At 40.3% G+C, this 25,670-nt stretch overlaps 1 protein-coding gene across 1 annotated transcript; it reads left to right on the top strand.

Annotated features, from left to right (window-relative positions):
- Positions 1-4,024: 4,024 nt before the first annotated feature.
- LOC141647377 (uncharacterized) lies at positions 4,025-6,373 on the top strand. Its single transcript, XM_074455524.1, has 5 exons — positions 4,025-4,528; positions 4,857-4,992; positions 5,438-5,505; positions 5,610-5,696; positions 6,127-6,373. Exons 1-5 carry the CDS (start codon positions 4,109-4,111, stop codon positions 6,196-6,198), a joined length of 783 nt encoding a protein of 260 aa, XP_074311625.1. The 5' UTR covers positions 4,025-4,108; the 3' UTR covers positions 6,199-6,373.
- The last annotated feature ends 19,297 nt before the right edge of the window (positions 6,374-25,670 follow it).

The raw sequence follows: 25,670 nt of genomic DNA, 5'->3' as shown, positions 1-25,670 counted from the left end.
TGCATGAACTTGGAGGGCTGGATGCTGCTACAGCGCAACTGGTCTATCGACCAGTGACTCCAGTCTATCGACCATGGAGTTCAGCAGAGGAAGGAAGTTGCCAGCACTGTACTGGGCAGTCGATCGACTGCGTCACCTGGTCGATCGACTCTATTTCGAGGCTGCGATTTCTTTTACACGATTGTCTTTTGAAAGCCCACTTGTAATTTATCTTTTGGGTAGAACTTTTATTAGTAGGACGTAACAAACAATTTAGGTTATGCTTTTTATTATTTCAACAACTGAAGTTTTAGACCTAGTTTTGGAAAGACGCGAAACAGAGGCTACGGATTACGATCAATTGTTTGTTCATCGAATTCTTTAGTAAGCTTTAATTCAATTTCAATCTTCTATTATTCTTGTTTATTTATTTCTAGTTTCTTCCAATTTATATTTAAGCAATTCAATTTTTAATCCCTTAGTTTTTAATTCTAATTCAATCATGTCAATTTTATTCCGTATCTTTAATTTTGCAATTGTCATATTCTTAATCATGCGTAGCTAAATTCCTATGCTAGGAATTAGGGAATCCATGGCGTCATGAGTTGATTTTATTAAGTTTAGGTTGAACCCGTACCGGCCTTATTTACTTTTGTGAGATTTTACCCCTTTGCTAGATTGAGATATTAGCGGAGTTAGATTTCTTACAAGTAATTGGAAAGACTAGTGGAGCGAAAGCAATCTAGTTTCATTCTAGGGTGAAAGAAGACCGAGAGGCTTAATTCGAATAGAGACTTAGAGGACCTATTTGACATCCTGAGACGGTATTGGGCAGACCTTGACTTTACTTGACTGACCCTTAGGCCATGGTGAACCGAAGTTCCTAACTGCTTTTTAATATCTTTTTTTTAAACTTCATTTAAATTTCAGTAATTAGTTTAGAATCAACCAACCAAAACCACTCCCAATAATTGTTACTTCAATAGATTAAAAATAGCAAATAGAATTGATCTTGTCTCTCTGTGGTTCGACCCTTACTATCACTAGCTATAGTTTTAGTTTGGTTTATAAATTTAACTTTAATACAAAACGACGGTATCAGTAGTCTTTGAACATCTCCTTACTAGAGCAAATATGTCTTGTTGCTCCAGTGTCAACGACCCATTCAGAAATATTGCTTACCAGATTAATCTCAGATACGACCGCGGCTATGATATCGTCTGATTCAACCAGATGTGCTTGAGATTTAAAAAATTTACGCTTACCATTTGGTGAGAAACCTTCTGGACAATATCTTGAAGAGTGCCCTGGCTTACCACAAGTATAACAATCACCTTTGAATTCCCTTTTAGAATCCCTTTTGAAATTTGCATTATTTCTAATTCCATGAACTTGATTAGGACCTTTTGAAAAATGTTTCGAATTCTTAGAAAAATTCTTTTTGGTTTCAACCAAATTAGCATTTGAAGAAGAGTGTTCAAGAACAGATTTTCCTTTTATTTGAATACGATTTTGTTCCTCAATTTTGATATGTGAAATGAGTTCCAAAAGAGTAAAGTCTTTTTGTTTATGCTTCATGCTAGAAACATAGTTTTGCCAAGATGGAGGTAATTTGTCCAGTAAACAATTTGTTTGAAAATTTTCACAAATGTTCATACCTTCAGCGGTAATTTCAGCGCACAAGTTTTCGTACTCATGAACTTGATCCAAAACAGGTTGATTGTTAGCCATTTTAAAACTTAACCAACGACTACAAACATATTTTTTAGTTCCGAAATCGTCTTATCCGTACTTGGTTTGTAAAGCTTCCCAGATATCTTTTGTAGTTTTGTGCTTACCATAACTTGTATATAAAGTAGGATTCGTGTAATGCAAAAGCATTCCTCTACAGGTTTTATTGTCTAAAACATAATCTCTCCCGGAATTTTCAGGAGGAACCGTTCCAGTAAGTGCATAATGTACTCCAATTTGACCAAAGAAGAATTCCATTCTATCAGACCACATTCTATAATTTTTTCCATTGAAAAGTTCTAATTTAGACATGTCAGGAATGATAGGAGTAGGAGCAGAAAAAGGTACGACAAAAAGGGGAACACAGTCATGATATAAATTTTAATTTTTTGACTTTAGATTGTTATGCAAATACTGTAAAAGATAGAGGAATAATCTTATCTGGAAGAAGAAAGGTTGTGACGTGACGATAAGCCACTGTCCTAAAGTCAAAAATGCCCCGTCTGCTACACACGGCCTCAATGGCACTCGACTCCCATGATTAACACAACCGCCGCAACTTTGATGTAGGCAAAGACGCAGATGAGAATAGCCAAGAACGTTGCCAGTGAGAACCTCGAGAATATTTTGTAAGAAAGAATATTAGAAAGATGTAGAGCTATGATTGTTATGTGTTTCAAACTGATTGCAAAAGCCTGTTTATATAGGCCGATTAAGCATAAGATTTAACGGAATTATGTTTAGGAAATCTGGAAATATTGTAAACATAAAAATCAGTTTAGAAGACAGTATTAGTCAATTCCGTAGACTGCACCAATCAATCTCGGAAATTGAACCTTTGAAACAGTAAAAAAAAGTTCCAATGCCCTACCCAAAGCCCGTGTCCGTCCCGACGTGGCGAGGCGAGGCGCGCGTGTTAGGGGTGGTCAACAGTGCGGGTCGGCCTTGCTAACCCGGACCCGGCCCGCCTGTGACCCGCTGATGAAACCGGCCCGCATGTGACCCGCTGATGAAACCGGCCCGCCTGACCCGGACCCGGACCCGGCCCGACCCGCCCTATATCCGGGCCGGTTACGGATCCCCAAATGCCAAACCGGGCCCGCCCAAACCCGGACCCGCCATGGACCCGCCATGGACCCCCCTCACGGGTCACTTCTGACCCGGCTCGCCCCGTCCCGCCTCAACCCGGCCTGTCCCGCCCCAACCCGGCCTGTCCCGCCCCCTTACTCGAGCCGGTTCCGAGTCTCCCAAAACCTGACCCGACCCGCACTGTTGACCACCCCTAGCGCGTGTGGCCCAGCCCGAACTTATCGACCTCAACAAAAGGTCTAATCACAAGTTCAAACAAGAGGGTAGAGAGGAACATTATAAATCCATAAAACTTGTTTTATTTTTTTCATGTGGGACAAAAACTTTTGAGCCATTATTCCAACAAACTTCTGAATTATGATAGACCAATCCACTTGAATGCACTAATCTATGTTTTTCCAATTAGCCTCTCTTAAAACGATTATATTCGTTTTTAAGTACAAAACGGATTAAATATTATCCTATATAAGTAGATAAAGGCATCTGCTTTTCGTCTCATTCATGTATTTAACCCTTTTTATTGTTTAAAACGGCTTTATACATCTTAAACGTATGTTTAATACTGATCCTCATATGAGACGATCTTTCCCTAATTTAGTATGAAACGAGCTTTAAACATATTCGCTCTATTGTTATTCATGAGCATTTAGATGAAATGGTAAAAAAATTGTTCTACATTAACCAGAGAGGTCTTGAGTTCAAGTGTTAGGCTCTGTTTGGCAAAACTACCTGAAAAGGTAGCTGAAACCTGAAAAGGTAGCTGAAAACTGAAAAGCTAAATCAAACCGAAAAGGTAATCGATAAGGTAAATAAAATTAGGAGGCGATAAGGTAATCGATTATATAAAAATGTGTTTGACAAACTAGGCAATTGAAAAGGTAATGATTTTGGTAAAATGACGTAAAAGGATAGGAAAATTATTTAATATTATAAAATAAAGGGGTTAAAAATGAAAAATAAGTCATTTCGGTCTGATTTCTCAAATCTTTCGAGGTGGATTTCATTTCAGTGACCTTATTTGACCAAATAAACACTTGTCAAACACTTGCAAAAAAATCAAGAAAAATGAAATTTTGGTCAAATAAAATTTCTACTCCTAAATAAAATTTACCGAAGTGTAAGTGTAAGCAAATGTTGCGCTTCTTTACTTCAACCCCGAATAATACAACCGTGTTAACTCACGAAGAAAAACTTTACCACACTAAATAATCCTACCCTTTTCCAATCCGAATTAAACAAGCTTGGTATATCTTAAAAAAAACCCAATAAAATTCCATAACCACTGATTTAGTGACTTGACACACCAAAAATGAAGTCTTTCAACAGTATCAGCATATATGCATCAACTGTAAACTTTCCATTTCACCATTTTCCCACCAACTTTCTCTCTTATATTCCTCCACAAAACAACCCTTTTCCTCAAATTACATCCCTATCTTTTCATTCTTCCCAAAATCAAATTTTTAATTACCCAATTAAATCACATTCCATACCTAAACCTTCATCAATTTCTTCATCATCAACATCATCATCATCATCATCATCATCATCATCATCATCATCATCAATGGCTTCCACAGAAACAAAGCCATTTTCTGTTTTATTTGTTTGTTTAGGAAACATATGTAGAAGTCCGGCTGCAGAAGGAGTTTTCAGAGATTTAGTCAAAAAAAGAGGACTTGATTCCGAGTTCATCATTGATTCTGCTGGCACAATTGATTATCATGAGGTTTTTCCCCCTAAAGTTTGTTAATCTTATTTTATTTTGGTGGGTTAAAAAGATTGAACCTTTATTACTCCCACCGTCTCAATCATTTGTTTACTTTCTATTCTGTGTACAAATGATTAGGACGGAGGGAGTAATTGATTATGTTGTAATGTATTGATTAATTTGGATGGCCGCCCATAATGTCGCTCAAATATATACTGTGCCAGTTGTTTTTATGCTTGATTTAGATAAACCGAATTATTTATGCTCTCACAAAGGAGTGACACAAGTGTTTTATGTTTTAACCTTTAGCGTTATCATTCCCGTTTTTTCTTGGTTGATTTTGAAGGGTAATCCAGCAGACTCAAGAATGAGGTCTACTGCAAAAAGACGTGGCATCCAGATTACTTCAATATCAAGACCAATTCGTCCTTCCGATTTCACTGAATTTGATCTTATTCTTGCCATGGATAATTCCAATAAAGGTGTCTATTCTTAACCAATAGTAGTATTTGAATGCAATGTTGATTTTCATCACGGGTCATTTGGAAACCGTCTCTTTTTGAGGTTGCTTACATACGATTACCCCTTGCTGTGCCACATTTGGAGCCATTAAGGCACTGACAGAATGTTATACTCCCTCTGTCCCGGTCATTTGTTGTCATATTTTCCATTTTAGGGTGTCTTAGTCAATTGTTGTCCTTTCTATTATAAGAATGAACTTGATGACCAATTTGATCATTCACACTCAATTTGTTCCACTTGTCATTTAATAATTGGCCCCCTCCTCCTTCCTTGGTCTTTGTGCCTAAACCAAAGGACACCAATTGATCGGGACGGAGGGAGTACTATACTGATATCAGTGAATTTACAATGTGCTTTGGTAGTTAAACTGATGATTTTTTGTACGTCGTTAATGGTTGATTTTAGCTGACATACTAGAGGCATATGAAAGTTGGAAGAAAAGAGGGAACTTACCCCCTGATGCTGATAAAAAGGTTGAAATTTCGCTCTCATTCGAGTTTCTTAGTAAGAGTTAAATTTGTTGATTGAATGTTGGGTATTTAAACATGTAGTGTGATTGGGCTACCTTGTCATTTAGGTTAAGCTAATGTGCTCTTATTGCAAGAGACACGAGGAAAAGGAAGTCCCGGATCCTTATTATGGAGGACAACAAGGCTTTGAGAAGGTAATGCTACATCACATTAAACTCGTAATCATGGTGAATGATAAGTTTATGGTACGATTATTGTTCATGCTCTACAATCTAAAACTTCAAACTGCCTTTAGCTTACATACTTACTCTTGTACGAGACCGTTTTATAACTCAGAGATTATCAACTCTATCATGAAATGAGTAATTTAACGTGAACTGGGATCATCGATATGAGTTTTTGCCTGTTGGTTTAATTCATTGAAAAAACTACTGTATGTTTCAGATCCTCTTAATTGATAGGGGAATGTCCTAGTTTTCTTCTCTGCCTTCTGCTTAATTCATCAGAATTGTCAATTAAAAAAATTGAAAACGGAGTTGAATTACTGATAACCTTTAGGGTTGTCATTTTCCGTTCTTAACAAAAATGCAGATGAGATCATCGAGTGTTCATTCTTTTGTTCAGGTTTTGGATATCCTGGATGATGCTTGTGAGTCCTTGTTAGAGAGTATACTGTCTGAGACAAGTCAGACTTGAGAAAAGCTTACAGTAAGGCCGAGGAAGTAGTGCTATGAAAAGCTGCCTCAAGCTATGTAATTTAAACTGGATCTCAGGATCTGTTCCCAAACTCTAATGAATTATTCTAGCACCGATCCTCTTGCAAAAATAATTCATGAATTTTATAAAAGTGGTTTTTTGATTTGTCGGAGAAGCTGGGGTCTTATTCGTGATGATATGTTTTTTTCTGTTTTTATAGCTGGATAAATAATAGTTGGATGCTACAATGTTCTGACTTCTTAGCAATCTTATGCCGTAGAAGGTTCAAAGATCTAGGGATAAAACGAAAACTAATACAATGAAAATAAGAACATAAAGAAAGATTATCAGTTATAACCAGCATAGAGCAATGACTTCTTGATGCGATCCCGAAGATCTGCAAGATAATCATAAAGCAGACAAGTGATATTTTGATATGAAGGATTCCCTTCTCCTTCGCCCAAATCGACACCTTTCTTATGCCTAAAGCCTTAGCTGACTGTTTCCGAAAGAAATGTCGAATATCATCAATGTTAGAAACCGTCCAACCAATACCCAATTTGAAGATCATCTTTGCAAGAAGCATCAACCGGGTATAAATTTTGACGAACACCTAGAAGAATCCCCGAAAAAATTGATCCATTCACCCTTTTGAATTTGCTTCTGATCATCAGCAACTAACCCATTTAACTTAGTTGCTTCCATGGTTGAAAAAAAGTTGGTACCTCCTAAATTTTGATTATGCCAAACATCTTTTTGTTCCTTACAATCCTACACAGCAACTATCAAGCTTACCGTAAGTAGGGCTCAGCAACGGTCCAAAACCAGACTGGATCGAAGACCAATAAAAAGTATTTTGGTGGACCAAAGGCCGGACCTTAAAAGTTCCGGTCTTGGACCGGAGTGGACTGAATTTTATGATTTTTCATTTTTAAGTATATGACAATTAAAATTTAGTTTCATTAAATCGATTAAAGTATCATTTGCCTAAATAATCACCAATATTAAATTTAGGGATATTCTACGTGTTTTTTTTTTTTATTTTCTACTTGATAACCTCATTTTCACCAAAAACGCCTTTGACTGGCCATAACTCACAATAAATTTTATAGTCTAAAATAACACGTTCTAGTCTCATAATGAACATGTATAAACTGAATGCGGAAGTGATAAAAGAGATCGATTACTCTTACCTCCAACCATTGCTTAAAATAATTGATCCGTCTTACCGAATAACTCAATTCCTTATGTCCCAACTTGGTTTCCAAACGCTCAGCCTCACAATTTAGATGATGTATTTTCTTAATGAGGTAGGATTGATGAACCTCAATCAGAATAAATATGTTCCCTTATATAAACTCTTATCATCAAAGAGTCAACTGAACAGTTTCCTAAATTGCGAGTGGTAAGTTATGGAAGATAATAGTGGAAACAGAATAATAGGTAAATTCCATCATACAATGGAGTAATGGGCCAACTTAATCTCCATAAAATAACTTAATTAAATTAAATATTAAGGTAATACTTATTTATTTTATGGAATATCCTGCATTCTCCCACTTGGTCCATTTAACAAGAGACACAACATATGGATCATGGCGACGAATTCTCTTAGAGCAAGAATTAATCTTCAATTCCATGTATCACAATATATCAAGTCACCCACACCACACACATTTAATTTAATGAGTAAACCCCATGTTTACTCGAGGTTCAAACAAAATGATATTTCTCAACATAATTTTAATAAATATGCGCATATAAATCTCAACGAGAAAATATCAAACATAATAAAAGTTTCTTACAAAAACGTAATGAATGTACTACATAATGGAACCAAGTCTCATTCTCACTACATGATCCCTGAAAGTCTTAATTGGCATGCCTTTAGTCAAGTGATCTGCAATTATCAACTCTGTGCTAATGTGTTCAATGATCACTTTCTTCTCCTGAACACGCTCCTTTATGGCTAGATACTTTATCTCGATGTGTTTACTTCGACTTCCACTTTTACTATTCTTAGCCATAAACACGGCAGCTGAATTATCACAATACATTCTTAGCGACCTACAAATAGAGTCAATAACTCTAAGCCCAGATATGAACCTTTTCAACCAAACACCATGTGAGGCAATCTCAAAACAAGATACGAACTCAGCCTCCATAGTAGAAGTAGTCGTCAAGGTTTGCTTCACACTCCTCCATGACATAGCTCCATCAGCAAGCATAAACACATATCCTGATGTGGATTTACATGAATCTATGCAGCCTGCGTAGTCAGAGTCGGAGTAACCTACTACTTCAAGATTTTCAGTCCGTCTAAACATAAACATGTAATCCTTAGTACCTTGAAGGTATCTCAACACTTTCTTTGCAGACTTCCAGTGATCAAGACTTGGGTTACTCTGATATCTTCCTAACACTCCAACCGCATATGCAATGTCGGGTCTGGTACATACCTGAGCATACATAATGCTACCAACAGTTAAAGCATATGGAATATTCTTCATTTGTTCTCTTTCAATGTCATTCCTAGGGCACTGATTCAAGCAGAACCGGTCACCTTTCACAATTGGTACTACACTTGGTGAACAATCTTTCATCCTAAATCTTTCAAGTACTTTATTGATATAGGCCTCTTGAGACAACCCAAAAATGCCCCGAGATCTATCTCTATGGATCTTAATGCCAATGACATAAGATGCCTCACCCATATCCTTCATATTAAAATTACTTGAAAGAAATTATTTCACCTCATGTAGCAACCCTTTATCATTGGTTGCTAGCAAAATATCATCCACATACAACACTAGAAAATAAATTTTACTCCCATTGACCTTAAGATATATACATTGATCCATTATATTTTCTTCGAAACAGAATGAAGAAATAACTTCATGGAATTTTGTCTTGGTGCTTAAGCTATTGGATGGTCTTTATGCTATGATTAGTAGATCGTTCGGTCTTGTTCTCATGCATATTAAGTGTTCGTAGAATAGTTTGAACGAAAGTTTGACTCTTTCTTTGACATGTTTGGCTTGTCTTGATGCTTATGCTATTGGAAGGTCTATATGCCATGTTAGTATTGAGTTCACATTAATTAAGTGACAACTTGTTAATGAACTCGAGGTGATTAGGAAATTAGTCTTAATTCCTTGACCATTGTCATCACCCATGTCTTGTTTTGATCTTGTTTTATACCCTCCTACCCAAGTGAACCCGAAGACTCTAGTTCTTCCATCAATTGAATACAATCCCACTTAGTTTAATTTAACTTGTTTGCATCTTAGTTTTAGATAAATCAACATCTTATTTTTTATTTGACTAAACTAAAGACTTAAACAAACCAAGTATCTAACCCCCGCCATCTTTGTGTTCGACACCCGAATAAATACTACTTTTATTTGGTTCTTTATAAATAGTTTTTGGTACCGGAAGTGACGGCAAAAACCCGGTCATCAAATTTCTTATACCATTGGCGGGAAGCTTGTTTTAAACCGTATATTGAGTTATTTAGCTTATAAACCAAATGTTCACCATTTTTAGAGAATAATCCTTCAGTTTGTTTCATATAAACCTCTTCCTCTAAATCACCATTGAGAAATGTTGTTTTCACATCCATCTGATGTAACTCGTAATCAAAATGAGCTATTAATGCCATGATAATTCGAAAAGAATATTTCTTTGATACAAGAGAAAAGGTCAACGTGTAGTCAATTCCTTCCCTTTGAGTGAATCCTTTAGCAACGAGTCTTGCCTTATGTCTCTCGATTTTTCCAAGTGAATCTCTTTTAGTCTTATAGATCCACTTGCACCCAATAGGTTTTACACCATCAAGCAATACAACGAGATCCCAAACTCCATTAGATGCCATAGAATTCATCTCATCTTTCATAGCATTCAACCATAAGTTTGAATCTGTAGAACTCACGGCTTGTGAAAACGACATAGGATCATTATAAACTCCAATATTATAATCTAATTCCTGTAGATATACTTCATAATTATCAGGAATAGCCGATCTCCTTTCACGAATAGATCTTCTTAATGGAACTTGTTCATCCTCATAGTGAACCTCTTCCTCATTATGATCTACCATATTTTGATAGACATTTTATGGAATTTATATCACTGGTTGTGTAACACTCGATTGAACTTGAGGAGTGTGAATGGCAACCAATATGTCACTTGAATCAAAGGGTGGAACTTCACGATGATCCCTCTCCCGGACAAAGTCCTGAATTAGGCCACTCCCAATGATCAAGTCATTCTCAAGAAATTTAGCATTTCTTGATTCCATAATCCTTGTACTATGAGACGGACAATAGAATCTATAACCCTTCGACTTTTCGGCATATCCAATGAAATACCCACTAATAGTCCTTGGATCAAGTTTCTTTTCTTGTGGATTATACACTCTCGCCTCCAACTGACATCCCCAAATGCGTATATGTCTCAAACTCGTTTTCCATCCTTTAAATAACTCAAAAGGTGTTTTAGACACTACCTTAGAAGGAACCCGATTTAATATATACACTGCCGTCTTAAGAGCATCAACCCACAAAAATGAAGGAAGTTTAGCATTACTTCTCATACAACGCACCATCTCAATTAATATCCTATTTCTTCTTTCTGCTACACCATTTTAGTCTGGAGAACCAGACATAGTGTATTGGGCAACAATCCCATGCTCTTGAAGAAATTTAGCAAATGGACCATTTGCTTGTTCGTTCTCGGTGTATCTACCTGATGCGTGCATTTTATATAGTCCTTCTAAGCCTTATTTGCACGTATTTCTATGTAATTTACGTAGTATTATGCTACAAATGTCCCCCAAATAGTCTACTTTGGTTTGTTTGGCTCAAAGAAGGCGGAATCATGCCTTTTTCTGTCCTTTTGGCTTGCATTTATGGAGACAGAAGATTTGGAGCAAGGATACTACTGCCTCGGGAATCGTGAAGTAATCTCGGAAGCAATCAAACGTCCAAGTATGCTGATTTCAGTGGTAGTAAATTCGATCGAGTACTTTTGCTGACTAAGTTATTCGATCGAAGCCTTTGGGATGGTGAGAAGACCTCGATCGAAGGGTTTGTTGTCTTCGGTCAAGAGGTGCTAATATGGTGTTCCTCGATCGAGAAGGAGAAGTCCTCGATCGAGAGGTTTTTAGCTGGAAGTACTCGATTAAGAAGAATCAAGCAGTTCGATCGAGCACTTTTCTATCTGAACGCGATATTTTTATCGCGGGAATTTATTTATTTTATTTTCTTAAGTTGTGTGTTTAATAATTATCTTTCATATATAAAGGAAAGACGTCATTAGGTTTAGACCATCTTTTTATTCACTAATCCTGGAGTATTAAGCAGACACTTTTCTTCTCTTGTTGAACATTAATTTGCTCTTCATTTTCTAGATCCGAATCGTTGTAATCTTTATTTCTCTCTTTTATTAAAGCCTTAATTCCCCTTTTGTATACCTTTAGTATTGCCTTTAATTTCTTTTTTAATTAGTTTTGTTATTGGTTTATGTTATTTCTTCTTAATCATCTTTATATCATGTCTTCTATTTCTTTAACAATCTTTGTTATTATTTTATTTATCGCTATGAGTAGCTAATTCCCTTAATGCTAGGATTAGAGGAGCCATGATAGTAAAGCAATAATGTTATAGTTAGATTAGGAGGTTTAATGTGAGAATTGTTTTATAGCAATTTAATTGTAATCGTTTAGTTAAGTGCACGCTTTTAAACTAGTTAATCCGGTTAATTTCAGACCTAGATCGGAAGATTAGAATGAATGGACTTGTTATGAACAATAGACTACTCTAATGAGGGCGGGAGCTAAGTTAGTATTATTTTAGGGTGGATAGCGGACCGGAAGGACCTTTCCTTTACTCTTCTCACATCAGACCGACTGACCTTACCTTTAGCAGAATTGTGTAATATCATGGTGAACCGACATCCTGACATATTTCTCTCTTATTTGATCTCATCTTTATTTCTTTTTGCTATTTTAATTGTTGTTCCTCTCTGCTTTATTTTTAGTTCGGTAGTTTAGAAATCAAATCAAACACCCCAATTTGTGACCGTGACAGACTAGTAACAAGTAGATACAATAGCCTCCCTGTGGAGTACGATACCCGACTTACCCCTGCTATATTAGTTAGAGCCGGTTGGTTTATTTTTGATAGGGTTGCGACAGCCGTGTCAAATTTTGGCGCCGTTGTCGGGGAGGAAATTAGCCTATTTACTTGTTTATTTCAGTTTGTCTTAGTCTCAAGGGATTTCTAATTCAGGCAGTTCTTATTTCTTTTCTATTAGTTTTGTTTATGTCGAGGTCTAACAGGTCAGAATTAGTACAAGCAGATCCTGAACTAGAGAGGACTTTTCGCTGTAGACAAAACTTGTTGAGAAAGATTATTCAGGAGGATGTCTTGAGTACTCTTGAACCTGTTCTAGAAAACTTTACATTTTCGGAAGATCAGTCTTTAGATGAAGACACTTCTATTTCTGCAACATTTTCTAAATCTGTGAAGATGCCTAATATTGCGAGTCATTCTGAGCCGACAGCTGATGCTATTCCCAAAGGTTTCAAGCTTGCAACGGATGAGGAAAGGAATACCTTTGACATTCGCCCTTCTTATATTAATCTGGTGGAGAGAAACATGTTTAGAGGGTCAGCTGGTGAGGATCCGAGAAAGCATATAGAGGTCTTTACAGATTATTGCTCTACTATTCCCGCTACTAAGGGAGTAACACAAGAGAATATTAAGGAAGTCCTTTTTCCTTTTTCTCTTAATTATGGGGCCCGAGAGTGGCTAATTGATTTGGATAGGACTGCAGCAGGAAATCCTTTTTCTTTTTTCACTTTATTATTATTATTATTGTTGTTGTTGTTGTTGTTGTTGTTGTTGTTGTTGTTGTTGTTGTTATTGTTGTTGTTGTTTTGTTGTTGTTGTTGTTGTTGTTGTTGTTGTTGTTGTTGTTGTTGTTGTTGTTGTTGTTGTTGTTGTTGTTGTTGTTGTTGTTGTTGTTGTTGTTGTTGTTGTTGTTGTTGTTGTTGTTGTTGTTGTTGTTGTTGTTGTTGTTGTTGTTGTTGTTGTTGTTGTTGTTGTTGTTGTTGTTGTTGTTGTTGTTGTTGTTGTTGTTGTTGTTGTTGTTGTTGTTGTTGTTGTTGTTGTTGTTGTTGTTGTTGTTGTTGTTGTTGTTGTTGTTGTTGTTGTTGTTGTTGTTGTTGTTGTTGTTGTTGTTGTTGTTGTTGTATTACTATTACTATTTTTTTTATTTTGATTTTTTTTTTAAAAAGATGCGTGCAGCTTTCATTAAAAGGAAAAATTAAGGTTTACATAAAATTGGTGGGGAGTCGAGAGATAATCTAGGCTCCCACACCCTTAGCAACAACAAAGCTAAGTCTAGTCAACAGCATCCGAGCCCAGCTCCCCAAGTGAAGAGAAAGAGAAGGGAAGGAAACCATAACCCGCTGCCGCGCACAAATCCCCGTACTTAGCACACTTACGCTGAGCAGCATCAACGACAACCCGACTAGGCACAAAATCCGTCATCCCAGTCTGAGTCAAAGGAGAAGACCTTGTCAAGTCAACGCACACATCACGCCCTCTGTCCTAAGAATAAAGCAGCAAATCCGCAGGAAGAAGAGAGCCACCATGCCCGTCAACCAAACCGATATCAACCTCCTTTCCCGCAGAAATACCAGATCGATAGCAGATGTCGAAGAGAGTGTCACAGACGAGGTTATGCCGATGTTTAATGCCTACAGTACCAGTACAAGAAACATCGTGGTCCCCAAAAACATCCTCAGCAAAAACCCGAGAGCAAGCAAGGCATGGCCTAGATACCGTTCATAGTCTGACCCAACCCCGAGATAGGAACCGCACGCAACCAATCAGAGGAGTGGGAACCCTGATGAGACTGCCACAAAGCAAGCCGGCGTGGTGTCAAAGAGAAAACAGACTCTGAGGCAGTAACAACAGTCGCGAAATAAATGTTTGCCAATTTCTTCATGAGTTTGGGGGCAGCAATTTTACTAGGGTTACCTTAGATACCAGAGCCTGTTGTCGCAGTAAACACCCGCACGACATCGTCAAAAGCAGGGCCAGCAACTACAATACTAGAAGGGTCGAGGAGCTTAGCCTGCAAATCAGCAGAGTCCAAACGGGACGCAATAAAAGCATAGAATAAAACATCTCCCGCCGCATAGACACCAAGACGAACAAGATGAAAAGGGAATGTAGCACGGCGCCACTGCCAATCCCAAAAACCCGGCCCAGACGCGGTGACAATACGTTCCAAGCTAGAACGAAGAGCGACATCAAAAAGAAGATGGACCGACCCAAAAACACTGGGGGAGCAAGTACGAAGGGAGAAATAGAGCTTAGAAATACCAGTACAAGCTCGAAGTAGAAGCAACTCACATTGCGGGTCCTCAATCCTTGCAACCAAGTCCATTAGCTCAATGGTCTTAGTTACTCTCTTCGCCACAACCTCATTGCCAAAACCAAGACAAGTACCGACAGATCCACCCAAAACTGTAACACCACGCAAGGGACGAGCAATAGAAGGGGGAAAACCCCAGAAAGCCGACCCTGAGGATCCTCAACAGGCCAAAAGACCTCCGTCTTGGAGACATTAAGATGCAGTCCAAAACGAGGGCCATCCATCATAATCAAATCCAAGACCTTCCCCACCTCCAAAGTATCACCCACGATGGTGCCATCATCCAAGTACCACGCCTGCATAGTGAGGTCGAAAGTGTCCGGATTTTGCATACTAAGGGATGCAAAACCAAAGCGAAAAGCAAATGGCCCAAAGGATCACCCTGATGGACACCCTGACAAGACCACAAGCAGTGCTCCCCATATAAAAGACGGGCAGGGCTGGAATAACAAAACTCCAACCAAAGGGAAAGAATCGGGCAACGACGGCGGACTTCCTGAAGCATGGTCGCACGATCTGTAATACTCCGTATTTATGAGTCTTTGGGTACTCTATCGAATAGGCCTTACTCTGTCGAGTAAGGGTAAGTTGCGTTTTAAAATAGTTTCTGACCTGTTGGGTACTCGATCGAGTAACTAGGATACTCGATCGAGTAATGGGGTACTCGATCGAGTACCTTAGATACTCGATCGAGTAGCCGGTTTTACGGGGAGTTTTCTCGGGTTTTGTTAATTATGCGATTAAGATATATAACCTTTTCCGTCATCCTTCTAAACACTTTTGCAAAACCTAATTTACTGTCTAAGAGAGAAAGCAAGTACGTTCATCATCTTAATCGCATTGTTAGCAATTCCCGGAGTTTGGAAGGTCGGTTTTCATCGTTTGATATATCGTTGAGATCCTTGCGTCGAGGGTAAGATCTATGTACCTTTTTTGTTGTCTTTCCTTTAAATTGGTTAAACCCTAATCTAGGGATTTGGGGGTTTTTGAGTAGTTTGTGATTTGGTAGCATTTGTATGTTGTATGATAGGAGGAGGTTTCGTAGAAGAAGCTTTTTGAGACAGCTGTAGAGACCGTCTGATAGTTGTGCTTTCCAGGTAGGATTTCTTACTCAGTATTAGTCCCATAATGGGATGATTGTTAATGTGTTGAGATTGATTGTTTGATATAGTAATTGTATTGTGACGGTTGTGATTGTGATTGTGATTGGTTGTTCTCTGGTTCTCGAGATGCGTTCTCGGCTGAGTGGAGTCACTTGCGGGAGTGGCTTCACGCCCTAGTTTCGCCCTTCGTGGAACCCATCACGGAAGGGGATGTGCACATTAATGGACAGGGTTATCGCTCGATATGATGAGCGGGGCTTAGGTGGGAACGGCTGCGGTCCCCCATCGGGCGGGTGGGTCCAAAGGGACGATCGGTGATTGAGATTGTTGGATTGGTGTGGATATGTGTGTGTGTGACGGTTAAGTCATCTGCTTTATCTTATTGTTGATATATTGAGTTGTGTGATTAGTAATCGACCCGGTTGTTGTTTTGTAAACTGCGGTGATCCATTCGGGGATGGTGAGCGATAATTGAGCGGTTTGAGTTGAGTCTTGGGATAGCCGGGAGGTGCCACCTTCGACGATAGAAGTCTTCCGCTAGTCTATTAGTTTTATGACATTTCGATTTTCAAAGAGACATTGTTTTTAAGAACTTGTACCCGTATTTTGGGATTTGGTTTCAGTTGTACTTTTCACTAAAGTTATATCATTTAAGTTGTTTCTTTATTGTCTTATGAATATCATGCCTCGGGTAACCGAGATGGTAATATCTTCATACCTGAGTGGTCCTGGTAAGGCACTTGGAGTATGGGGGTGTTACAAATGGTATCAGAGCGACGATCCTGAAACCTGTAACCAATGAACCTAATGAACATAGGGAGTCAAATAAAATGAACCCGGGGTAAAAGTTGTAGGAGCTAATGCAAAGGCTTGGGAGACGTCCTAAAGTCGCGAACTTGCCTTTCAATTTTGAACCGGTCACATGGGGAGTGTGTCAGTATGCGTTGTTTGTTTAGCTTGTGTATGAATGTGATGAAGTGTGTGTAATTGTTGGATGTTTGAAGTAGAAAATTGAGAATGTGAAAGAAAGGTTGATGATATATGTAGAACTGTTGTTGGAATGAGGAACATGATGAATGTTTACAATGTGGCGTTTAATAACATGATATAATGATTTCGTGAATCGTATGAAAAGATGCGTAGCATTATATGTTTAGTTATGTTATAACGTTGGTTTTATAAAGTTTTTAGCATGTTAGCATATGATATAGCATGCGGGTAGCGTTCCTGAGTTAGCATGACTCGATCGAGTGGGACTGACTTGATCGGGTGGGTTTTTGACGATTTTGAGTCCAAAATCGTGTTTTTGGGCACTCGATCGAGTACCTCGGGCACTCGATTGAGTAGGGGGTCACTCGATCTAGCTACTCGGTCGAGTATATTAGAGATCAGAAGGTCTGTTTGGGGTCTGATGTTGGGGCACTCGATCGAGTATGGTGGGCACTCGATCGAGTAGCCCGTTACTCGATCGAGTATGTTTGGGAACTCGATCGAGTAGGTTCTGGGCAGCGTGTTTTCTTGTTTTGAGGTTTTGGGGCGTATGTTTATATCCACCCCTTTTTCTCTTATAGTTTCAAGATACCGCCCAAGAAGAATGCGTTGTATGCGAGAGCTGAGCTTATGACCATAGATGACATCGTTAAGATGTTGGAGCATCAGGATGCTCTTACCGAGGCTTTAAAGACTGTGGGGAAAGATAAGGATAAGGATAAGGAGAAGGAGGTTGATCATTCTAAAATCAGCCTCTATATAGCGAGGTTTAACCCGAAATAGTACAAGGGAGTTGGGGAGCCTAACCTTCTTGATAGCTGGCTTAGAGAGATGGAGAACATATTAGATTTGGTTCACCGTCCCGATGAGATGAGAGTGGAACAGTGTGTTTCTATCCGAGGGAGGCAAACAAGTCAAGTGGTGGGATACGATGAAAGTGAGTGCTAAGGAGTTATATGCGAACCAAGGTTTACCTGCTATACCTTGGGAAGAGTTTCGTAGGGCTATGAGAAAAGAGTTTGTGCTTGGAGCATGTGAGGAGTAAGTTGAGAGAAGAGTTTGACAGTTTTAAGATGACCGCCGAGATGTCTCGTGGCCGAGTACTACAGCGCTTCAATGAGAAGTCCAGGTATCTTTGAGGATATGGGTTTGAACGAGGAGAATCGGCGCTGAGATTTGAGAGGGGGTTGACCCCTAAGATTATGGATAAGTTACCCGTGGGAGTCCTTACTGATGTTAAGGAAGCTTATGAGAGGACTGGGAGAGCTGAGAGGTTGGTGGAGATGGCTCAGGAGAGGTTAGGTGGCGAGAAAAGAAAGTCTGAGAGCGAGGGTGGTGGCCAATCTAATCACAAGAAAGGCAACCATAATCAGTCTAAAGGGTTTTCTTCTGGGTCAGGGTTCAGTGCTGGGGCTTCCTTTGGGCGTGGCCGTGGAGGTGGTAGTGGTAGTTGGGAGTGACCTACTTCAGTTGTGGTGGTGTAGGCCACAAGAGACATGAGTGCACAAGTGCACCGGGAACTTTCCAGAGACCTGCGCAGAGTTACGCGAGCAATAGACCGGCTGGATCGTGGGCAAACCGGGGAAGTCATAGCTATCAGAGTGGAGGTAACCGCAACGGCGGTAATTCTTATCAGAAACCACCGACGAACAACAACAACAACAATCAAGGGTCGGGTGCTAAGCCGACCACTTCAGCCAGTACTGTCCAGGGAGGTGGACAGAAGACCAGTGGAATGTAATTCATGATGGAGAAGAAAGCAGCTGAGGAGGATGCACACGTTATCACCGGTACTTTCCTTGTTAATGGTATTCATACCTTTGTTTTGTTTGATTCGGGGGCTTCTCAGTCGTTTGTATCTTCGAGTCATGTTAAACGGTTGGGTTTGAGGGTGTATGAGTCTGTAAGTGAGAAAGTTTTTATACCTTCGGGTGAGTCTGTATCATGTGGGAGGTTGTTTAGAGATGTGTCTATGATAGTTGGGCAAGTTGATCTCCCTGTAGACTTGCTAGAGTTTCCTTTTGACGGTTTTGAGATGATAGTCGGGATGGATTGGTTAGGAAAGTATAAAGCTAAGATAGACTGTCATCAAAAGAAAGTGTCTTTAAAAGGTCCTAAGGGTGTTAGTGTGTCTTATCGTGGGTTTCTAGTCAAACCCAAAGTTAAGTTGATTGCAGCTGTCACCTTGAAGTCTTATCTGAGGAAGGGATGTCCTTTGATCTTGTGCCATGTGAGAGATGACCGAATAGAGAGTCCGACAGTTGATCAGATACCAGTGGTGGGAGAGTTTGCAGATGTTTTTCCAGAGGAGATTCCGGGGTTGCCACCGAAGAGAGAGATAGATTTCACGGTTGAGTTGAAACCGGGAACGGGGCCAATCTCTAAGGCACCGTACCGGATGGGTCCTAAAGAGATGGAGGAGCTCAGGAAACAGTTAGATGATCTGATAGAGAAGGGATACATTAGACCAAGTGTATCGCCGTGGGGAGCACCAGTTCTTTTCGTAAAGAAGAAAGATGGGAGTTTGAGGTTGTGTATAGATTACAGGGAGCTGAACCGAGTGACGGTGAAGAACAAGTATCCTTTGCCAAGGATAGATGACCTATTTGATCAGTTGAGTGGTGCATCGGTCTTTTCCAAGATTGATTTGAGGTCGGGGTACCATCAGGTGAAGATTAGAGAGGTGGACATACAAAAGACAGCTTTCACGTCGAGGTATGGCCATTATGAGTATGTAGTGATGCCGTTTGGGTTATCTAATGCACCTACTGTGTGTTTATGGATTTGATGAACAGAATCTTGAGACGCTTTTGGACCAGTTTGTGGTGGTATTTATCGATGACATCTTAGTCTACTCTAAGACTAAGGAGGAGCATGAGGAGCATCTGAGGATCGTGTTGCAAACTTTGAGGGAGCATGAGTTGTATGCTAAGCTGTCCATGTGTGAGTTCTGGTTAGAGAAAGTTGCTTTTCTGGGGCATGTGATCTCTAAGGAGGGAGTAGCTGTGGATCCGGCGAAGATTGAGGCAGTGACAAAGTGGGAAGCACCAAAGAATGTTGATGAGATTAGGAGTTTCTTGGGTTTAGCTGGATACTACAGACGGTTCGTGAAAGATTTCTCCAAGATAGCTAGACCTATGACAGCGTTGATGAGAAAAGAGAACATGTTTCGTTGGGATGAGAGTTGTGAGACGGCGTTCCAAACATTAAAGGAGCGTTTGACCACAGCTCCTATCTTAGCATTGCCTGAAGGGATTGATAACTTTGAGGTTTATACAGATGCCTCAAAGAATGGGTTGGGATGTGTGTTGATGCAGAATGGTAAAGTGATTGCCTACGCTTCTAGGCAATTGAAGCCTTATGAGGAGAACTACCCTACTCATGATCTGGAGTTGGGTGCAGTGGTGTTTGCTCTCAAGATTTGGAGACATTACCTTTATGGAGCAATCTTTAAGGTATTTTCTGATCACAAGAGTCTCAAGTACATCTTCACTCAAAAGGAGTTGAACATGAGACAGAGGAGGTGGATGGAGCTGATTGGCGATTATGACATGGAAATTATCTACCATGAAAGGAAGGCCAATGTAGTTGCTGATGCTTTGAGTAGGAAGAGTGTACATTCTCTATGTACAGCTCTATCTTTGATGAGGCTGAGAGATGAGGTAGCGAGGTTCGGGATACATATGATGCAGAAAGGAGATGCCATGGGTGATATGACAGTGCAGCTTGAGTTTTATGATGACATTCGGGGTAAACAGGCTTTGGATCCTAAGATGGTTGAGTGGAGAGTTGGAGTAGAGAAAGGGACAGTGTCTCGATTCTCCATCCACACAGATGGTAGTTTGAGGTTCGATGGTAGGTGGTGTGTCCCTAATGATGAGGAGTTGAAAAAGACAATCATGACAGAGGCGTATTGTACACCATATTCAGTACACCCAGGTGGTGACAAGCTATACAAGGATTTGAAGAAAACGTTTTGGTGGCCTGGGATGAAGAAAGAAACAGCAGAGTTTGTGGCCCGTTGTTTGACATGCCAGAGAGTTAAAGGGGAACAATGACGACCACGGGTAAGATTCATCTTTAGAGGTACCTGAGTGGAAGTGGGAATCCATTTCCATGGATTTTATCGTGGATTTGCCAAAGAGTCAACAAGGTAACAACATGATTTGGGTAATAGTGGATCGACTGACCAAGTCAGCTCACTTTGTTCCAATGAAATATACATGGACTAAAGCACAATTGGCTATGGCCTATCGAAAGAACATGCTTAAGTTACATGGAGTCCCTAAGGACATAGTGTCTGACAGAGATGTGAGGTTTATATCAAGGTTTTGGAAAGAGTTGCAGGAATCATTGGGAATAACTTTGAAGATGAGTACTGCATTTCATCCTGCGACAGACGGACAGACTGAGAGAACAATCAAGACTCTTGAGGATATGTTGCGAGCTTGTGTGATGGATTTTGGTGGTAGCTGGGAACAGAGGCTGGACTTGATAGAATTTTCTTACAATAACAAATTATCACACTAGCATTGGTATGACACCTTTTGAGGCTTTGTATGGGAGGAGATGTAGGAGTCCGATTTGTTGGGACGATAGTCTTTGAGGCAAAGGGTTTTAGGACCAGAGATGGTACATGAGATGGTGGAACAGTTAAGATGATCGGGGAACGGATGAGAGCAAATCAGGATAGACAAAAGAGTTATGCGATCTACATCGCCGGGACATAGAGTTTCAAGTTGGGGATAAGGTTCTTTTGAAAGTGTCTCCTATGCGTGGGGTTATGAGATTTGGGAAGAAAGGCAAGCTAAGTCAGAAGTTCATCGGGCCTTATGAGATCTTAGAGCGAGTTGGGGAAGTTGTATATCGTCTGGCTTTACCAGCTGCGCTAGAGAGAGTGCATAATGTGTTTCATGTATCGCAGCTGCGGAAGTATGTGAGTGACCCGTCACATGTGTTAGAGGCAGAGAGCTTAGAGCTAGATGAGTCCTTATCATATCTTGTGGTGCCTAAGCAGATTCTTGACCGAAAGGTTAGGAAGACTAGGAGTGGTGAGACAATTTTGCTTAAGATCCTTTGGTCTAACCACGAGACTGAGGAAGCTATGAAAGAGCGTTACCCTTTTCTTTTTGATCAGGTATGTATGGTTACGGGGACGTAACCTTGTTTCTTTTAGGGGGGTAGGAGATGATCGCGAACAGTTTTTAAGAGTTTTATACCCTTTTTGTATGTTGTGTCGGTATGTTTGTCGGGATGAGTTGGGTTAGTAACATGTTTTATGTTGAGTTTTGTTTTGGTTGTTGAGTCAGAAGTGTTGTGGGAGTACCTTTGTTTTATTAGTGGTTTGAAATTCGGGGACGAAGTTCTTTTTAAGGAGGGAAGACTGTAATACTCCGTATTTATGAGTCTTTGGGTACTCTATCGAGTAGGCCTTACTCTGTCGAGTAAGGGTAAGTTGCATTTTAAAATAGTTTCTGACCTGTTGGGTACTCGATCGAGTAACTAGGATACTCGATCGAGTAAGGGGGTACTCGATCGAGTACCTTAGATACTCGATCGAGTAGCCGGTTTTACGGGGAGTTTTCTCGGGTTTTGTTAATTATGCGATTAAGATATATAACCTTTTCCGTCATCCTTCTAAACACTTTTGCAAAACCTAATTTACTGTCTAAGAGAGAAAGCAAGTACGTTCATCATCTTAATCGCATTGTTAGCAATTCCCGGAGTTTGGAAGGTCGGTTTTCATCGTTTGATATATCGTTGAGATCCTTGCGTCGAGGGTAAGATCTATGTACCCTTTTTGTTGTCTTTCCTTTAAATTGGTTAAACCCTAATCTAGGGATTTGGGGGTTTTTGAGTAGTTTGTGATTTGGTAGCATTTGTATGTTGTACGATAGGAGGAGGTTTCGTAGAAGAAGCTTTTTGAGACAGCTGTAGAGACCGTCTGATAGTTGTGCTTTCCAGGTAGGATTTCCTACTCAGTATTAGTCCCATAATGGGATGATTGTTGATGTGTTGAGATTCATTGTTTGATATAGTAATTGTATTGTGACGGTTGTGATTGTGATTGTGATTGGTTGTTCTCTGGTTCTCGAGATGCGTTCTCGGCTGAGTGGAGTCACTTGCGGGAGTGGCTTCACGCCCTAGTTTCGCCCTTCGTGGAACCCGCCACGGAAGGGGTTGTGCACATTAATGGACAGGGTTATCGCTCGATATGATGAGCGGGGCTTAGGTGGGAACGACTGCGGTCCCCCACTGGCAGGGGTGGTCCAGTGGACAGTCGGTGATTGAGATTGTTGGATTGGTGTGGATATGTGTGTGTGTGACCTTTAAGCTGTCTGTTTATCTTATTGTTGATATATTGAGTTGTGTGATTAGTACTGACCCCGGTTGTTGTTTTGTAAACCTGCAGTGATCCATTCGGGGATGGTGAGCGATAATGAGCAGTTTTGAGTTGAGTCTTGGGATAGTGGGAGGTGCCACCGTCGACGATAGAAGTCTTCCGCCGTAGTCTATTAGTTTTATGACATTTCGTATTTCAAGAGACATTGTTTTTAAGAACTTGTACCCGTATTTTGGGATTTGGTTTCAGTTGTACTTTTCACTAAAGTTATATCATTTAAGTTGTTTCTTTATTGTCTTATGAATATCATGCCTCGGGTATCCAAGATGGTAATATCTTCATACCTGAGTGGTCCTGGTAAGGCACTTGGAGTATGGGGGTGTTACACGATCAACAAGGTTGAAAGCATTCTGGAAATCACCCAGCAACATAGAAAGCCCCACCTCAGCACCCCGAGCCTCAATGAGCCGATTCAAGGCATGCAAGATAGCCTCTCCTCCACCGGACACACCCACCCCAAACTGAACACCAGCAAAGTAAGAAGACAAGGAAGGACCAACCAGAAAAGCACCAACCTTAGAGACAAGCCGTCTCCAAACAGTGCCAACAGCAATCGGAGGAACACCACCACCTGGTTTAACAAGCGGCGTGAGAGGGGCGCTGGCAATGGACTCACCCAAAGCAAGATGACACCGGCCCTCAGTAAAAAGATTAACCACTCTAGTAATAGAAGTGATCAAATCATCAGAGGTAGCCACAGCTGCGCCACTCAAATAGTCCATCAGGTGTTGGGCACGAAAACCATCCCTCCAACAAGAAGTACCGCGTGGGAATCTCCGAATCATATCTAAAACCACTAGCGAAGAGGCAACCAGAGGATGATGATCCCCGGACAAAGGAGGCAATGTAGGAGGCGGGGCGACAAGATGCTTCTCACGCAAGGCCACAAGAGTGGCATCGGAGTAGGGGGCGACACCAGAGGAAGAGAGCACCCGAACATCAGCAGTGTAGTGACCATCACAAATCTTCCTCCGACATTGACGGAGGTTAAGCTCACTCAAATCCAGGTCCTCCTCTACAGTAAATAAAGAAGGACCCTCATCCAAACACTCCTGCAACAGCTGCAACCCCCCCCCCAAGGTAACCCCCCAAGCAAGGATTGTCCTGACAATACTCTCCTCCTGACGCTGGCGTCGAATAGCAGTCCTACACTCAAGATTACTCCGAGGAGCGAAAGTCTTAAGCAAACAAAGTGGTAAAACAAGAAAACGAATCCAGCGGGAGAGATCCCCAGGGGAACCAGCCACATCATCCAGGGCTCCTTTCAAAGCCCGAGAAAACCCAAGACGACACTTAGGAGGAATAGATTTCACGGTGCAAAGGACCAATGACAGTAAACGATCAAGCGAAGATATAGACCACTGAACAAGCTCAACACTATCATCAGAAGAAACTGAAGTAGAAGGATGATGTGACCATAATTGGCGCATATTTAGCCCCCGAATTACCCTTGTTTCCATGCTTTTTAGTGCTTATTTGGGTCATTTCTTATCTTTAGTTCTTTGTTTTGCATATTCTTTGAGATTTTGATCCCTTGGTAGGAAAGGAGTAAGAATCTTGCATTTTCATGGCAAATCAAGACTAAATTGATCAAATTCAATGACCAAGCATCAAGGAGGGACAAGATTAGAAGGCCTTTGTACATATCATAGTAGAAGAGCAATGTTGAGAAAGGATCCTTGAGTCCCCAAGGAAATCTCCAAGGAATTTATGAAGAAAAGGGAAGAAAAAGAAGAAGTATCACGCTGACTGACAATCCGAGCGGATTGTCAGCAATCCGCCCGTCCTGCCCTTTCACAATCCGAGCGTCCCAGCTGGAATCCGCTCGGATTCCCCCTCAACAATCCGCCTGGATTCCCCAGAATCCGCTCGGATTCCATCGCCCAAATCCGGCCGTCCCGACCCTAATCCGCCCGGATTCCTTCACAGCGCGGGTTGTCTTCTTCAAGCTACGAAAAGAGAAGCCCTTCTCTCCAAAAATACCGGCTTCTCCTTGCTCTACTTAAAAAGTGTAATTACTAGTTTAGCCCTTAGTTAACCCTAATGCATCCTCCCTAATTTTCACTATAAATACCCCATTAGTCTAATTAGAGGAGCATGTTCTTCTTATCAATAATTAGTGTAGTTAATATCAATCAAATCTCTCTTCAATATTGTAATCAAGTATTAATCAAGTTTTAATCCAAGTTTTAGTTCTTTAATCTCTCTTTTGTTCATTTTTTATTTTGGGTAATTGAAGATTATTTGGGTTATTATTGGGAGATTGACAACCTCTCAATCTAGCATTCAAGTACTTCTATTATTCTTGCTTTATTATTGGAATCATTAGTAGGTATAATCTCTTAATCCCTTTTTAATTATTGTTAATTACTTTTATTTATTCATCATGTTTCATATTGTTGGTATGATTGACAACCTTGCTAGCATGATCAACATGATAATGAGTGAGTAGTCTCTTAGCTAGGGTTAATGGGTGATTAGGGGAAACCAACATGGGGAATGATTCATGCTTAAATTAATATGCTTTC

The sequence above is a fragment of the Silene latifolia genome, chromosome 3, assembly GCF_048544455.1.
Source record: "Silene latifolia isolate original U9 population chromosome 3, ASM4854445v1, whole genome shotgun sequence".
Classification (NCBI taxonomy): Eukaryota; Viridiplantae; Streptophyta; class Magnoliopsida; order Caryophyllales; family Caryophyllaceae; genus Silene; species Silene latifolia.
This window is presented reverse-complemented; position numbering and strand designations above follow the sequence as displayed.

Bases quoted from the DNA above. Each gene is read 5' to 3' on its own strand.
- LOC141647377 (XM_074455524.1), top strand. From the start codon at position 4,109: ATGAAGTCTTTCAACAGTATCAGCATATATGCATCAACTGTAAACTTT. The intron at 4,993-5,437 runs GTGTCTATTCTT...GGTTGATTTTAG, and splicing joins CATGGATAATTCCAATAAAG to CTGACATACTAGAGGCATAT. The intron at 5,506-5,609 runs GTTGAAATTTCG...CTTGTCATTTAG, and splicing joins CCCCTGATGCTGATAAAAAG to GTTAAGCTAATGTGCTCTTA.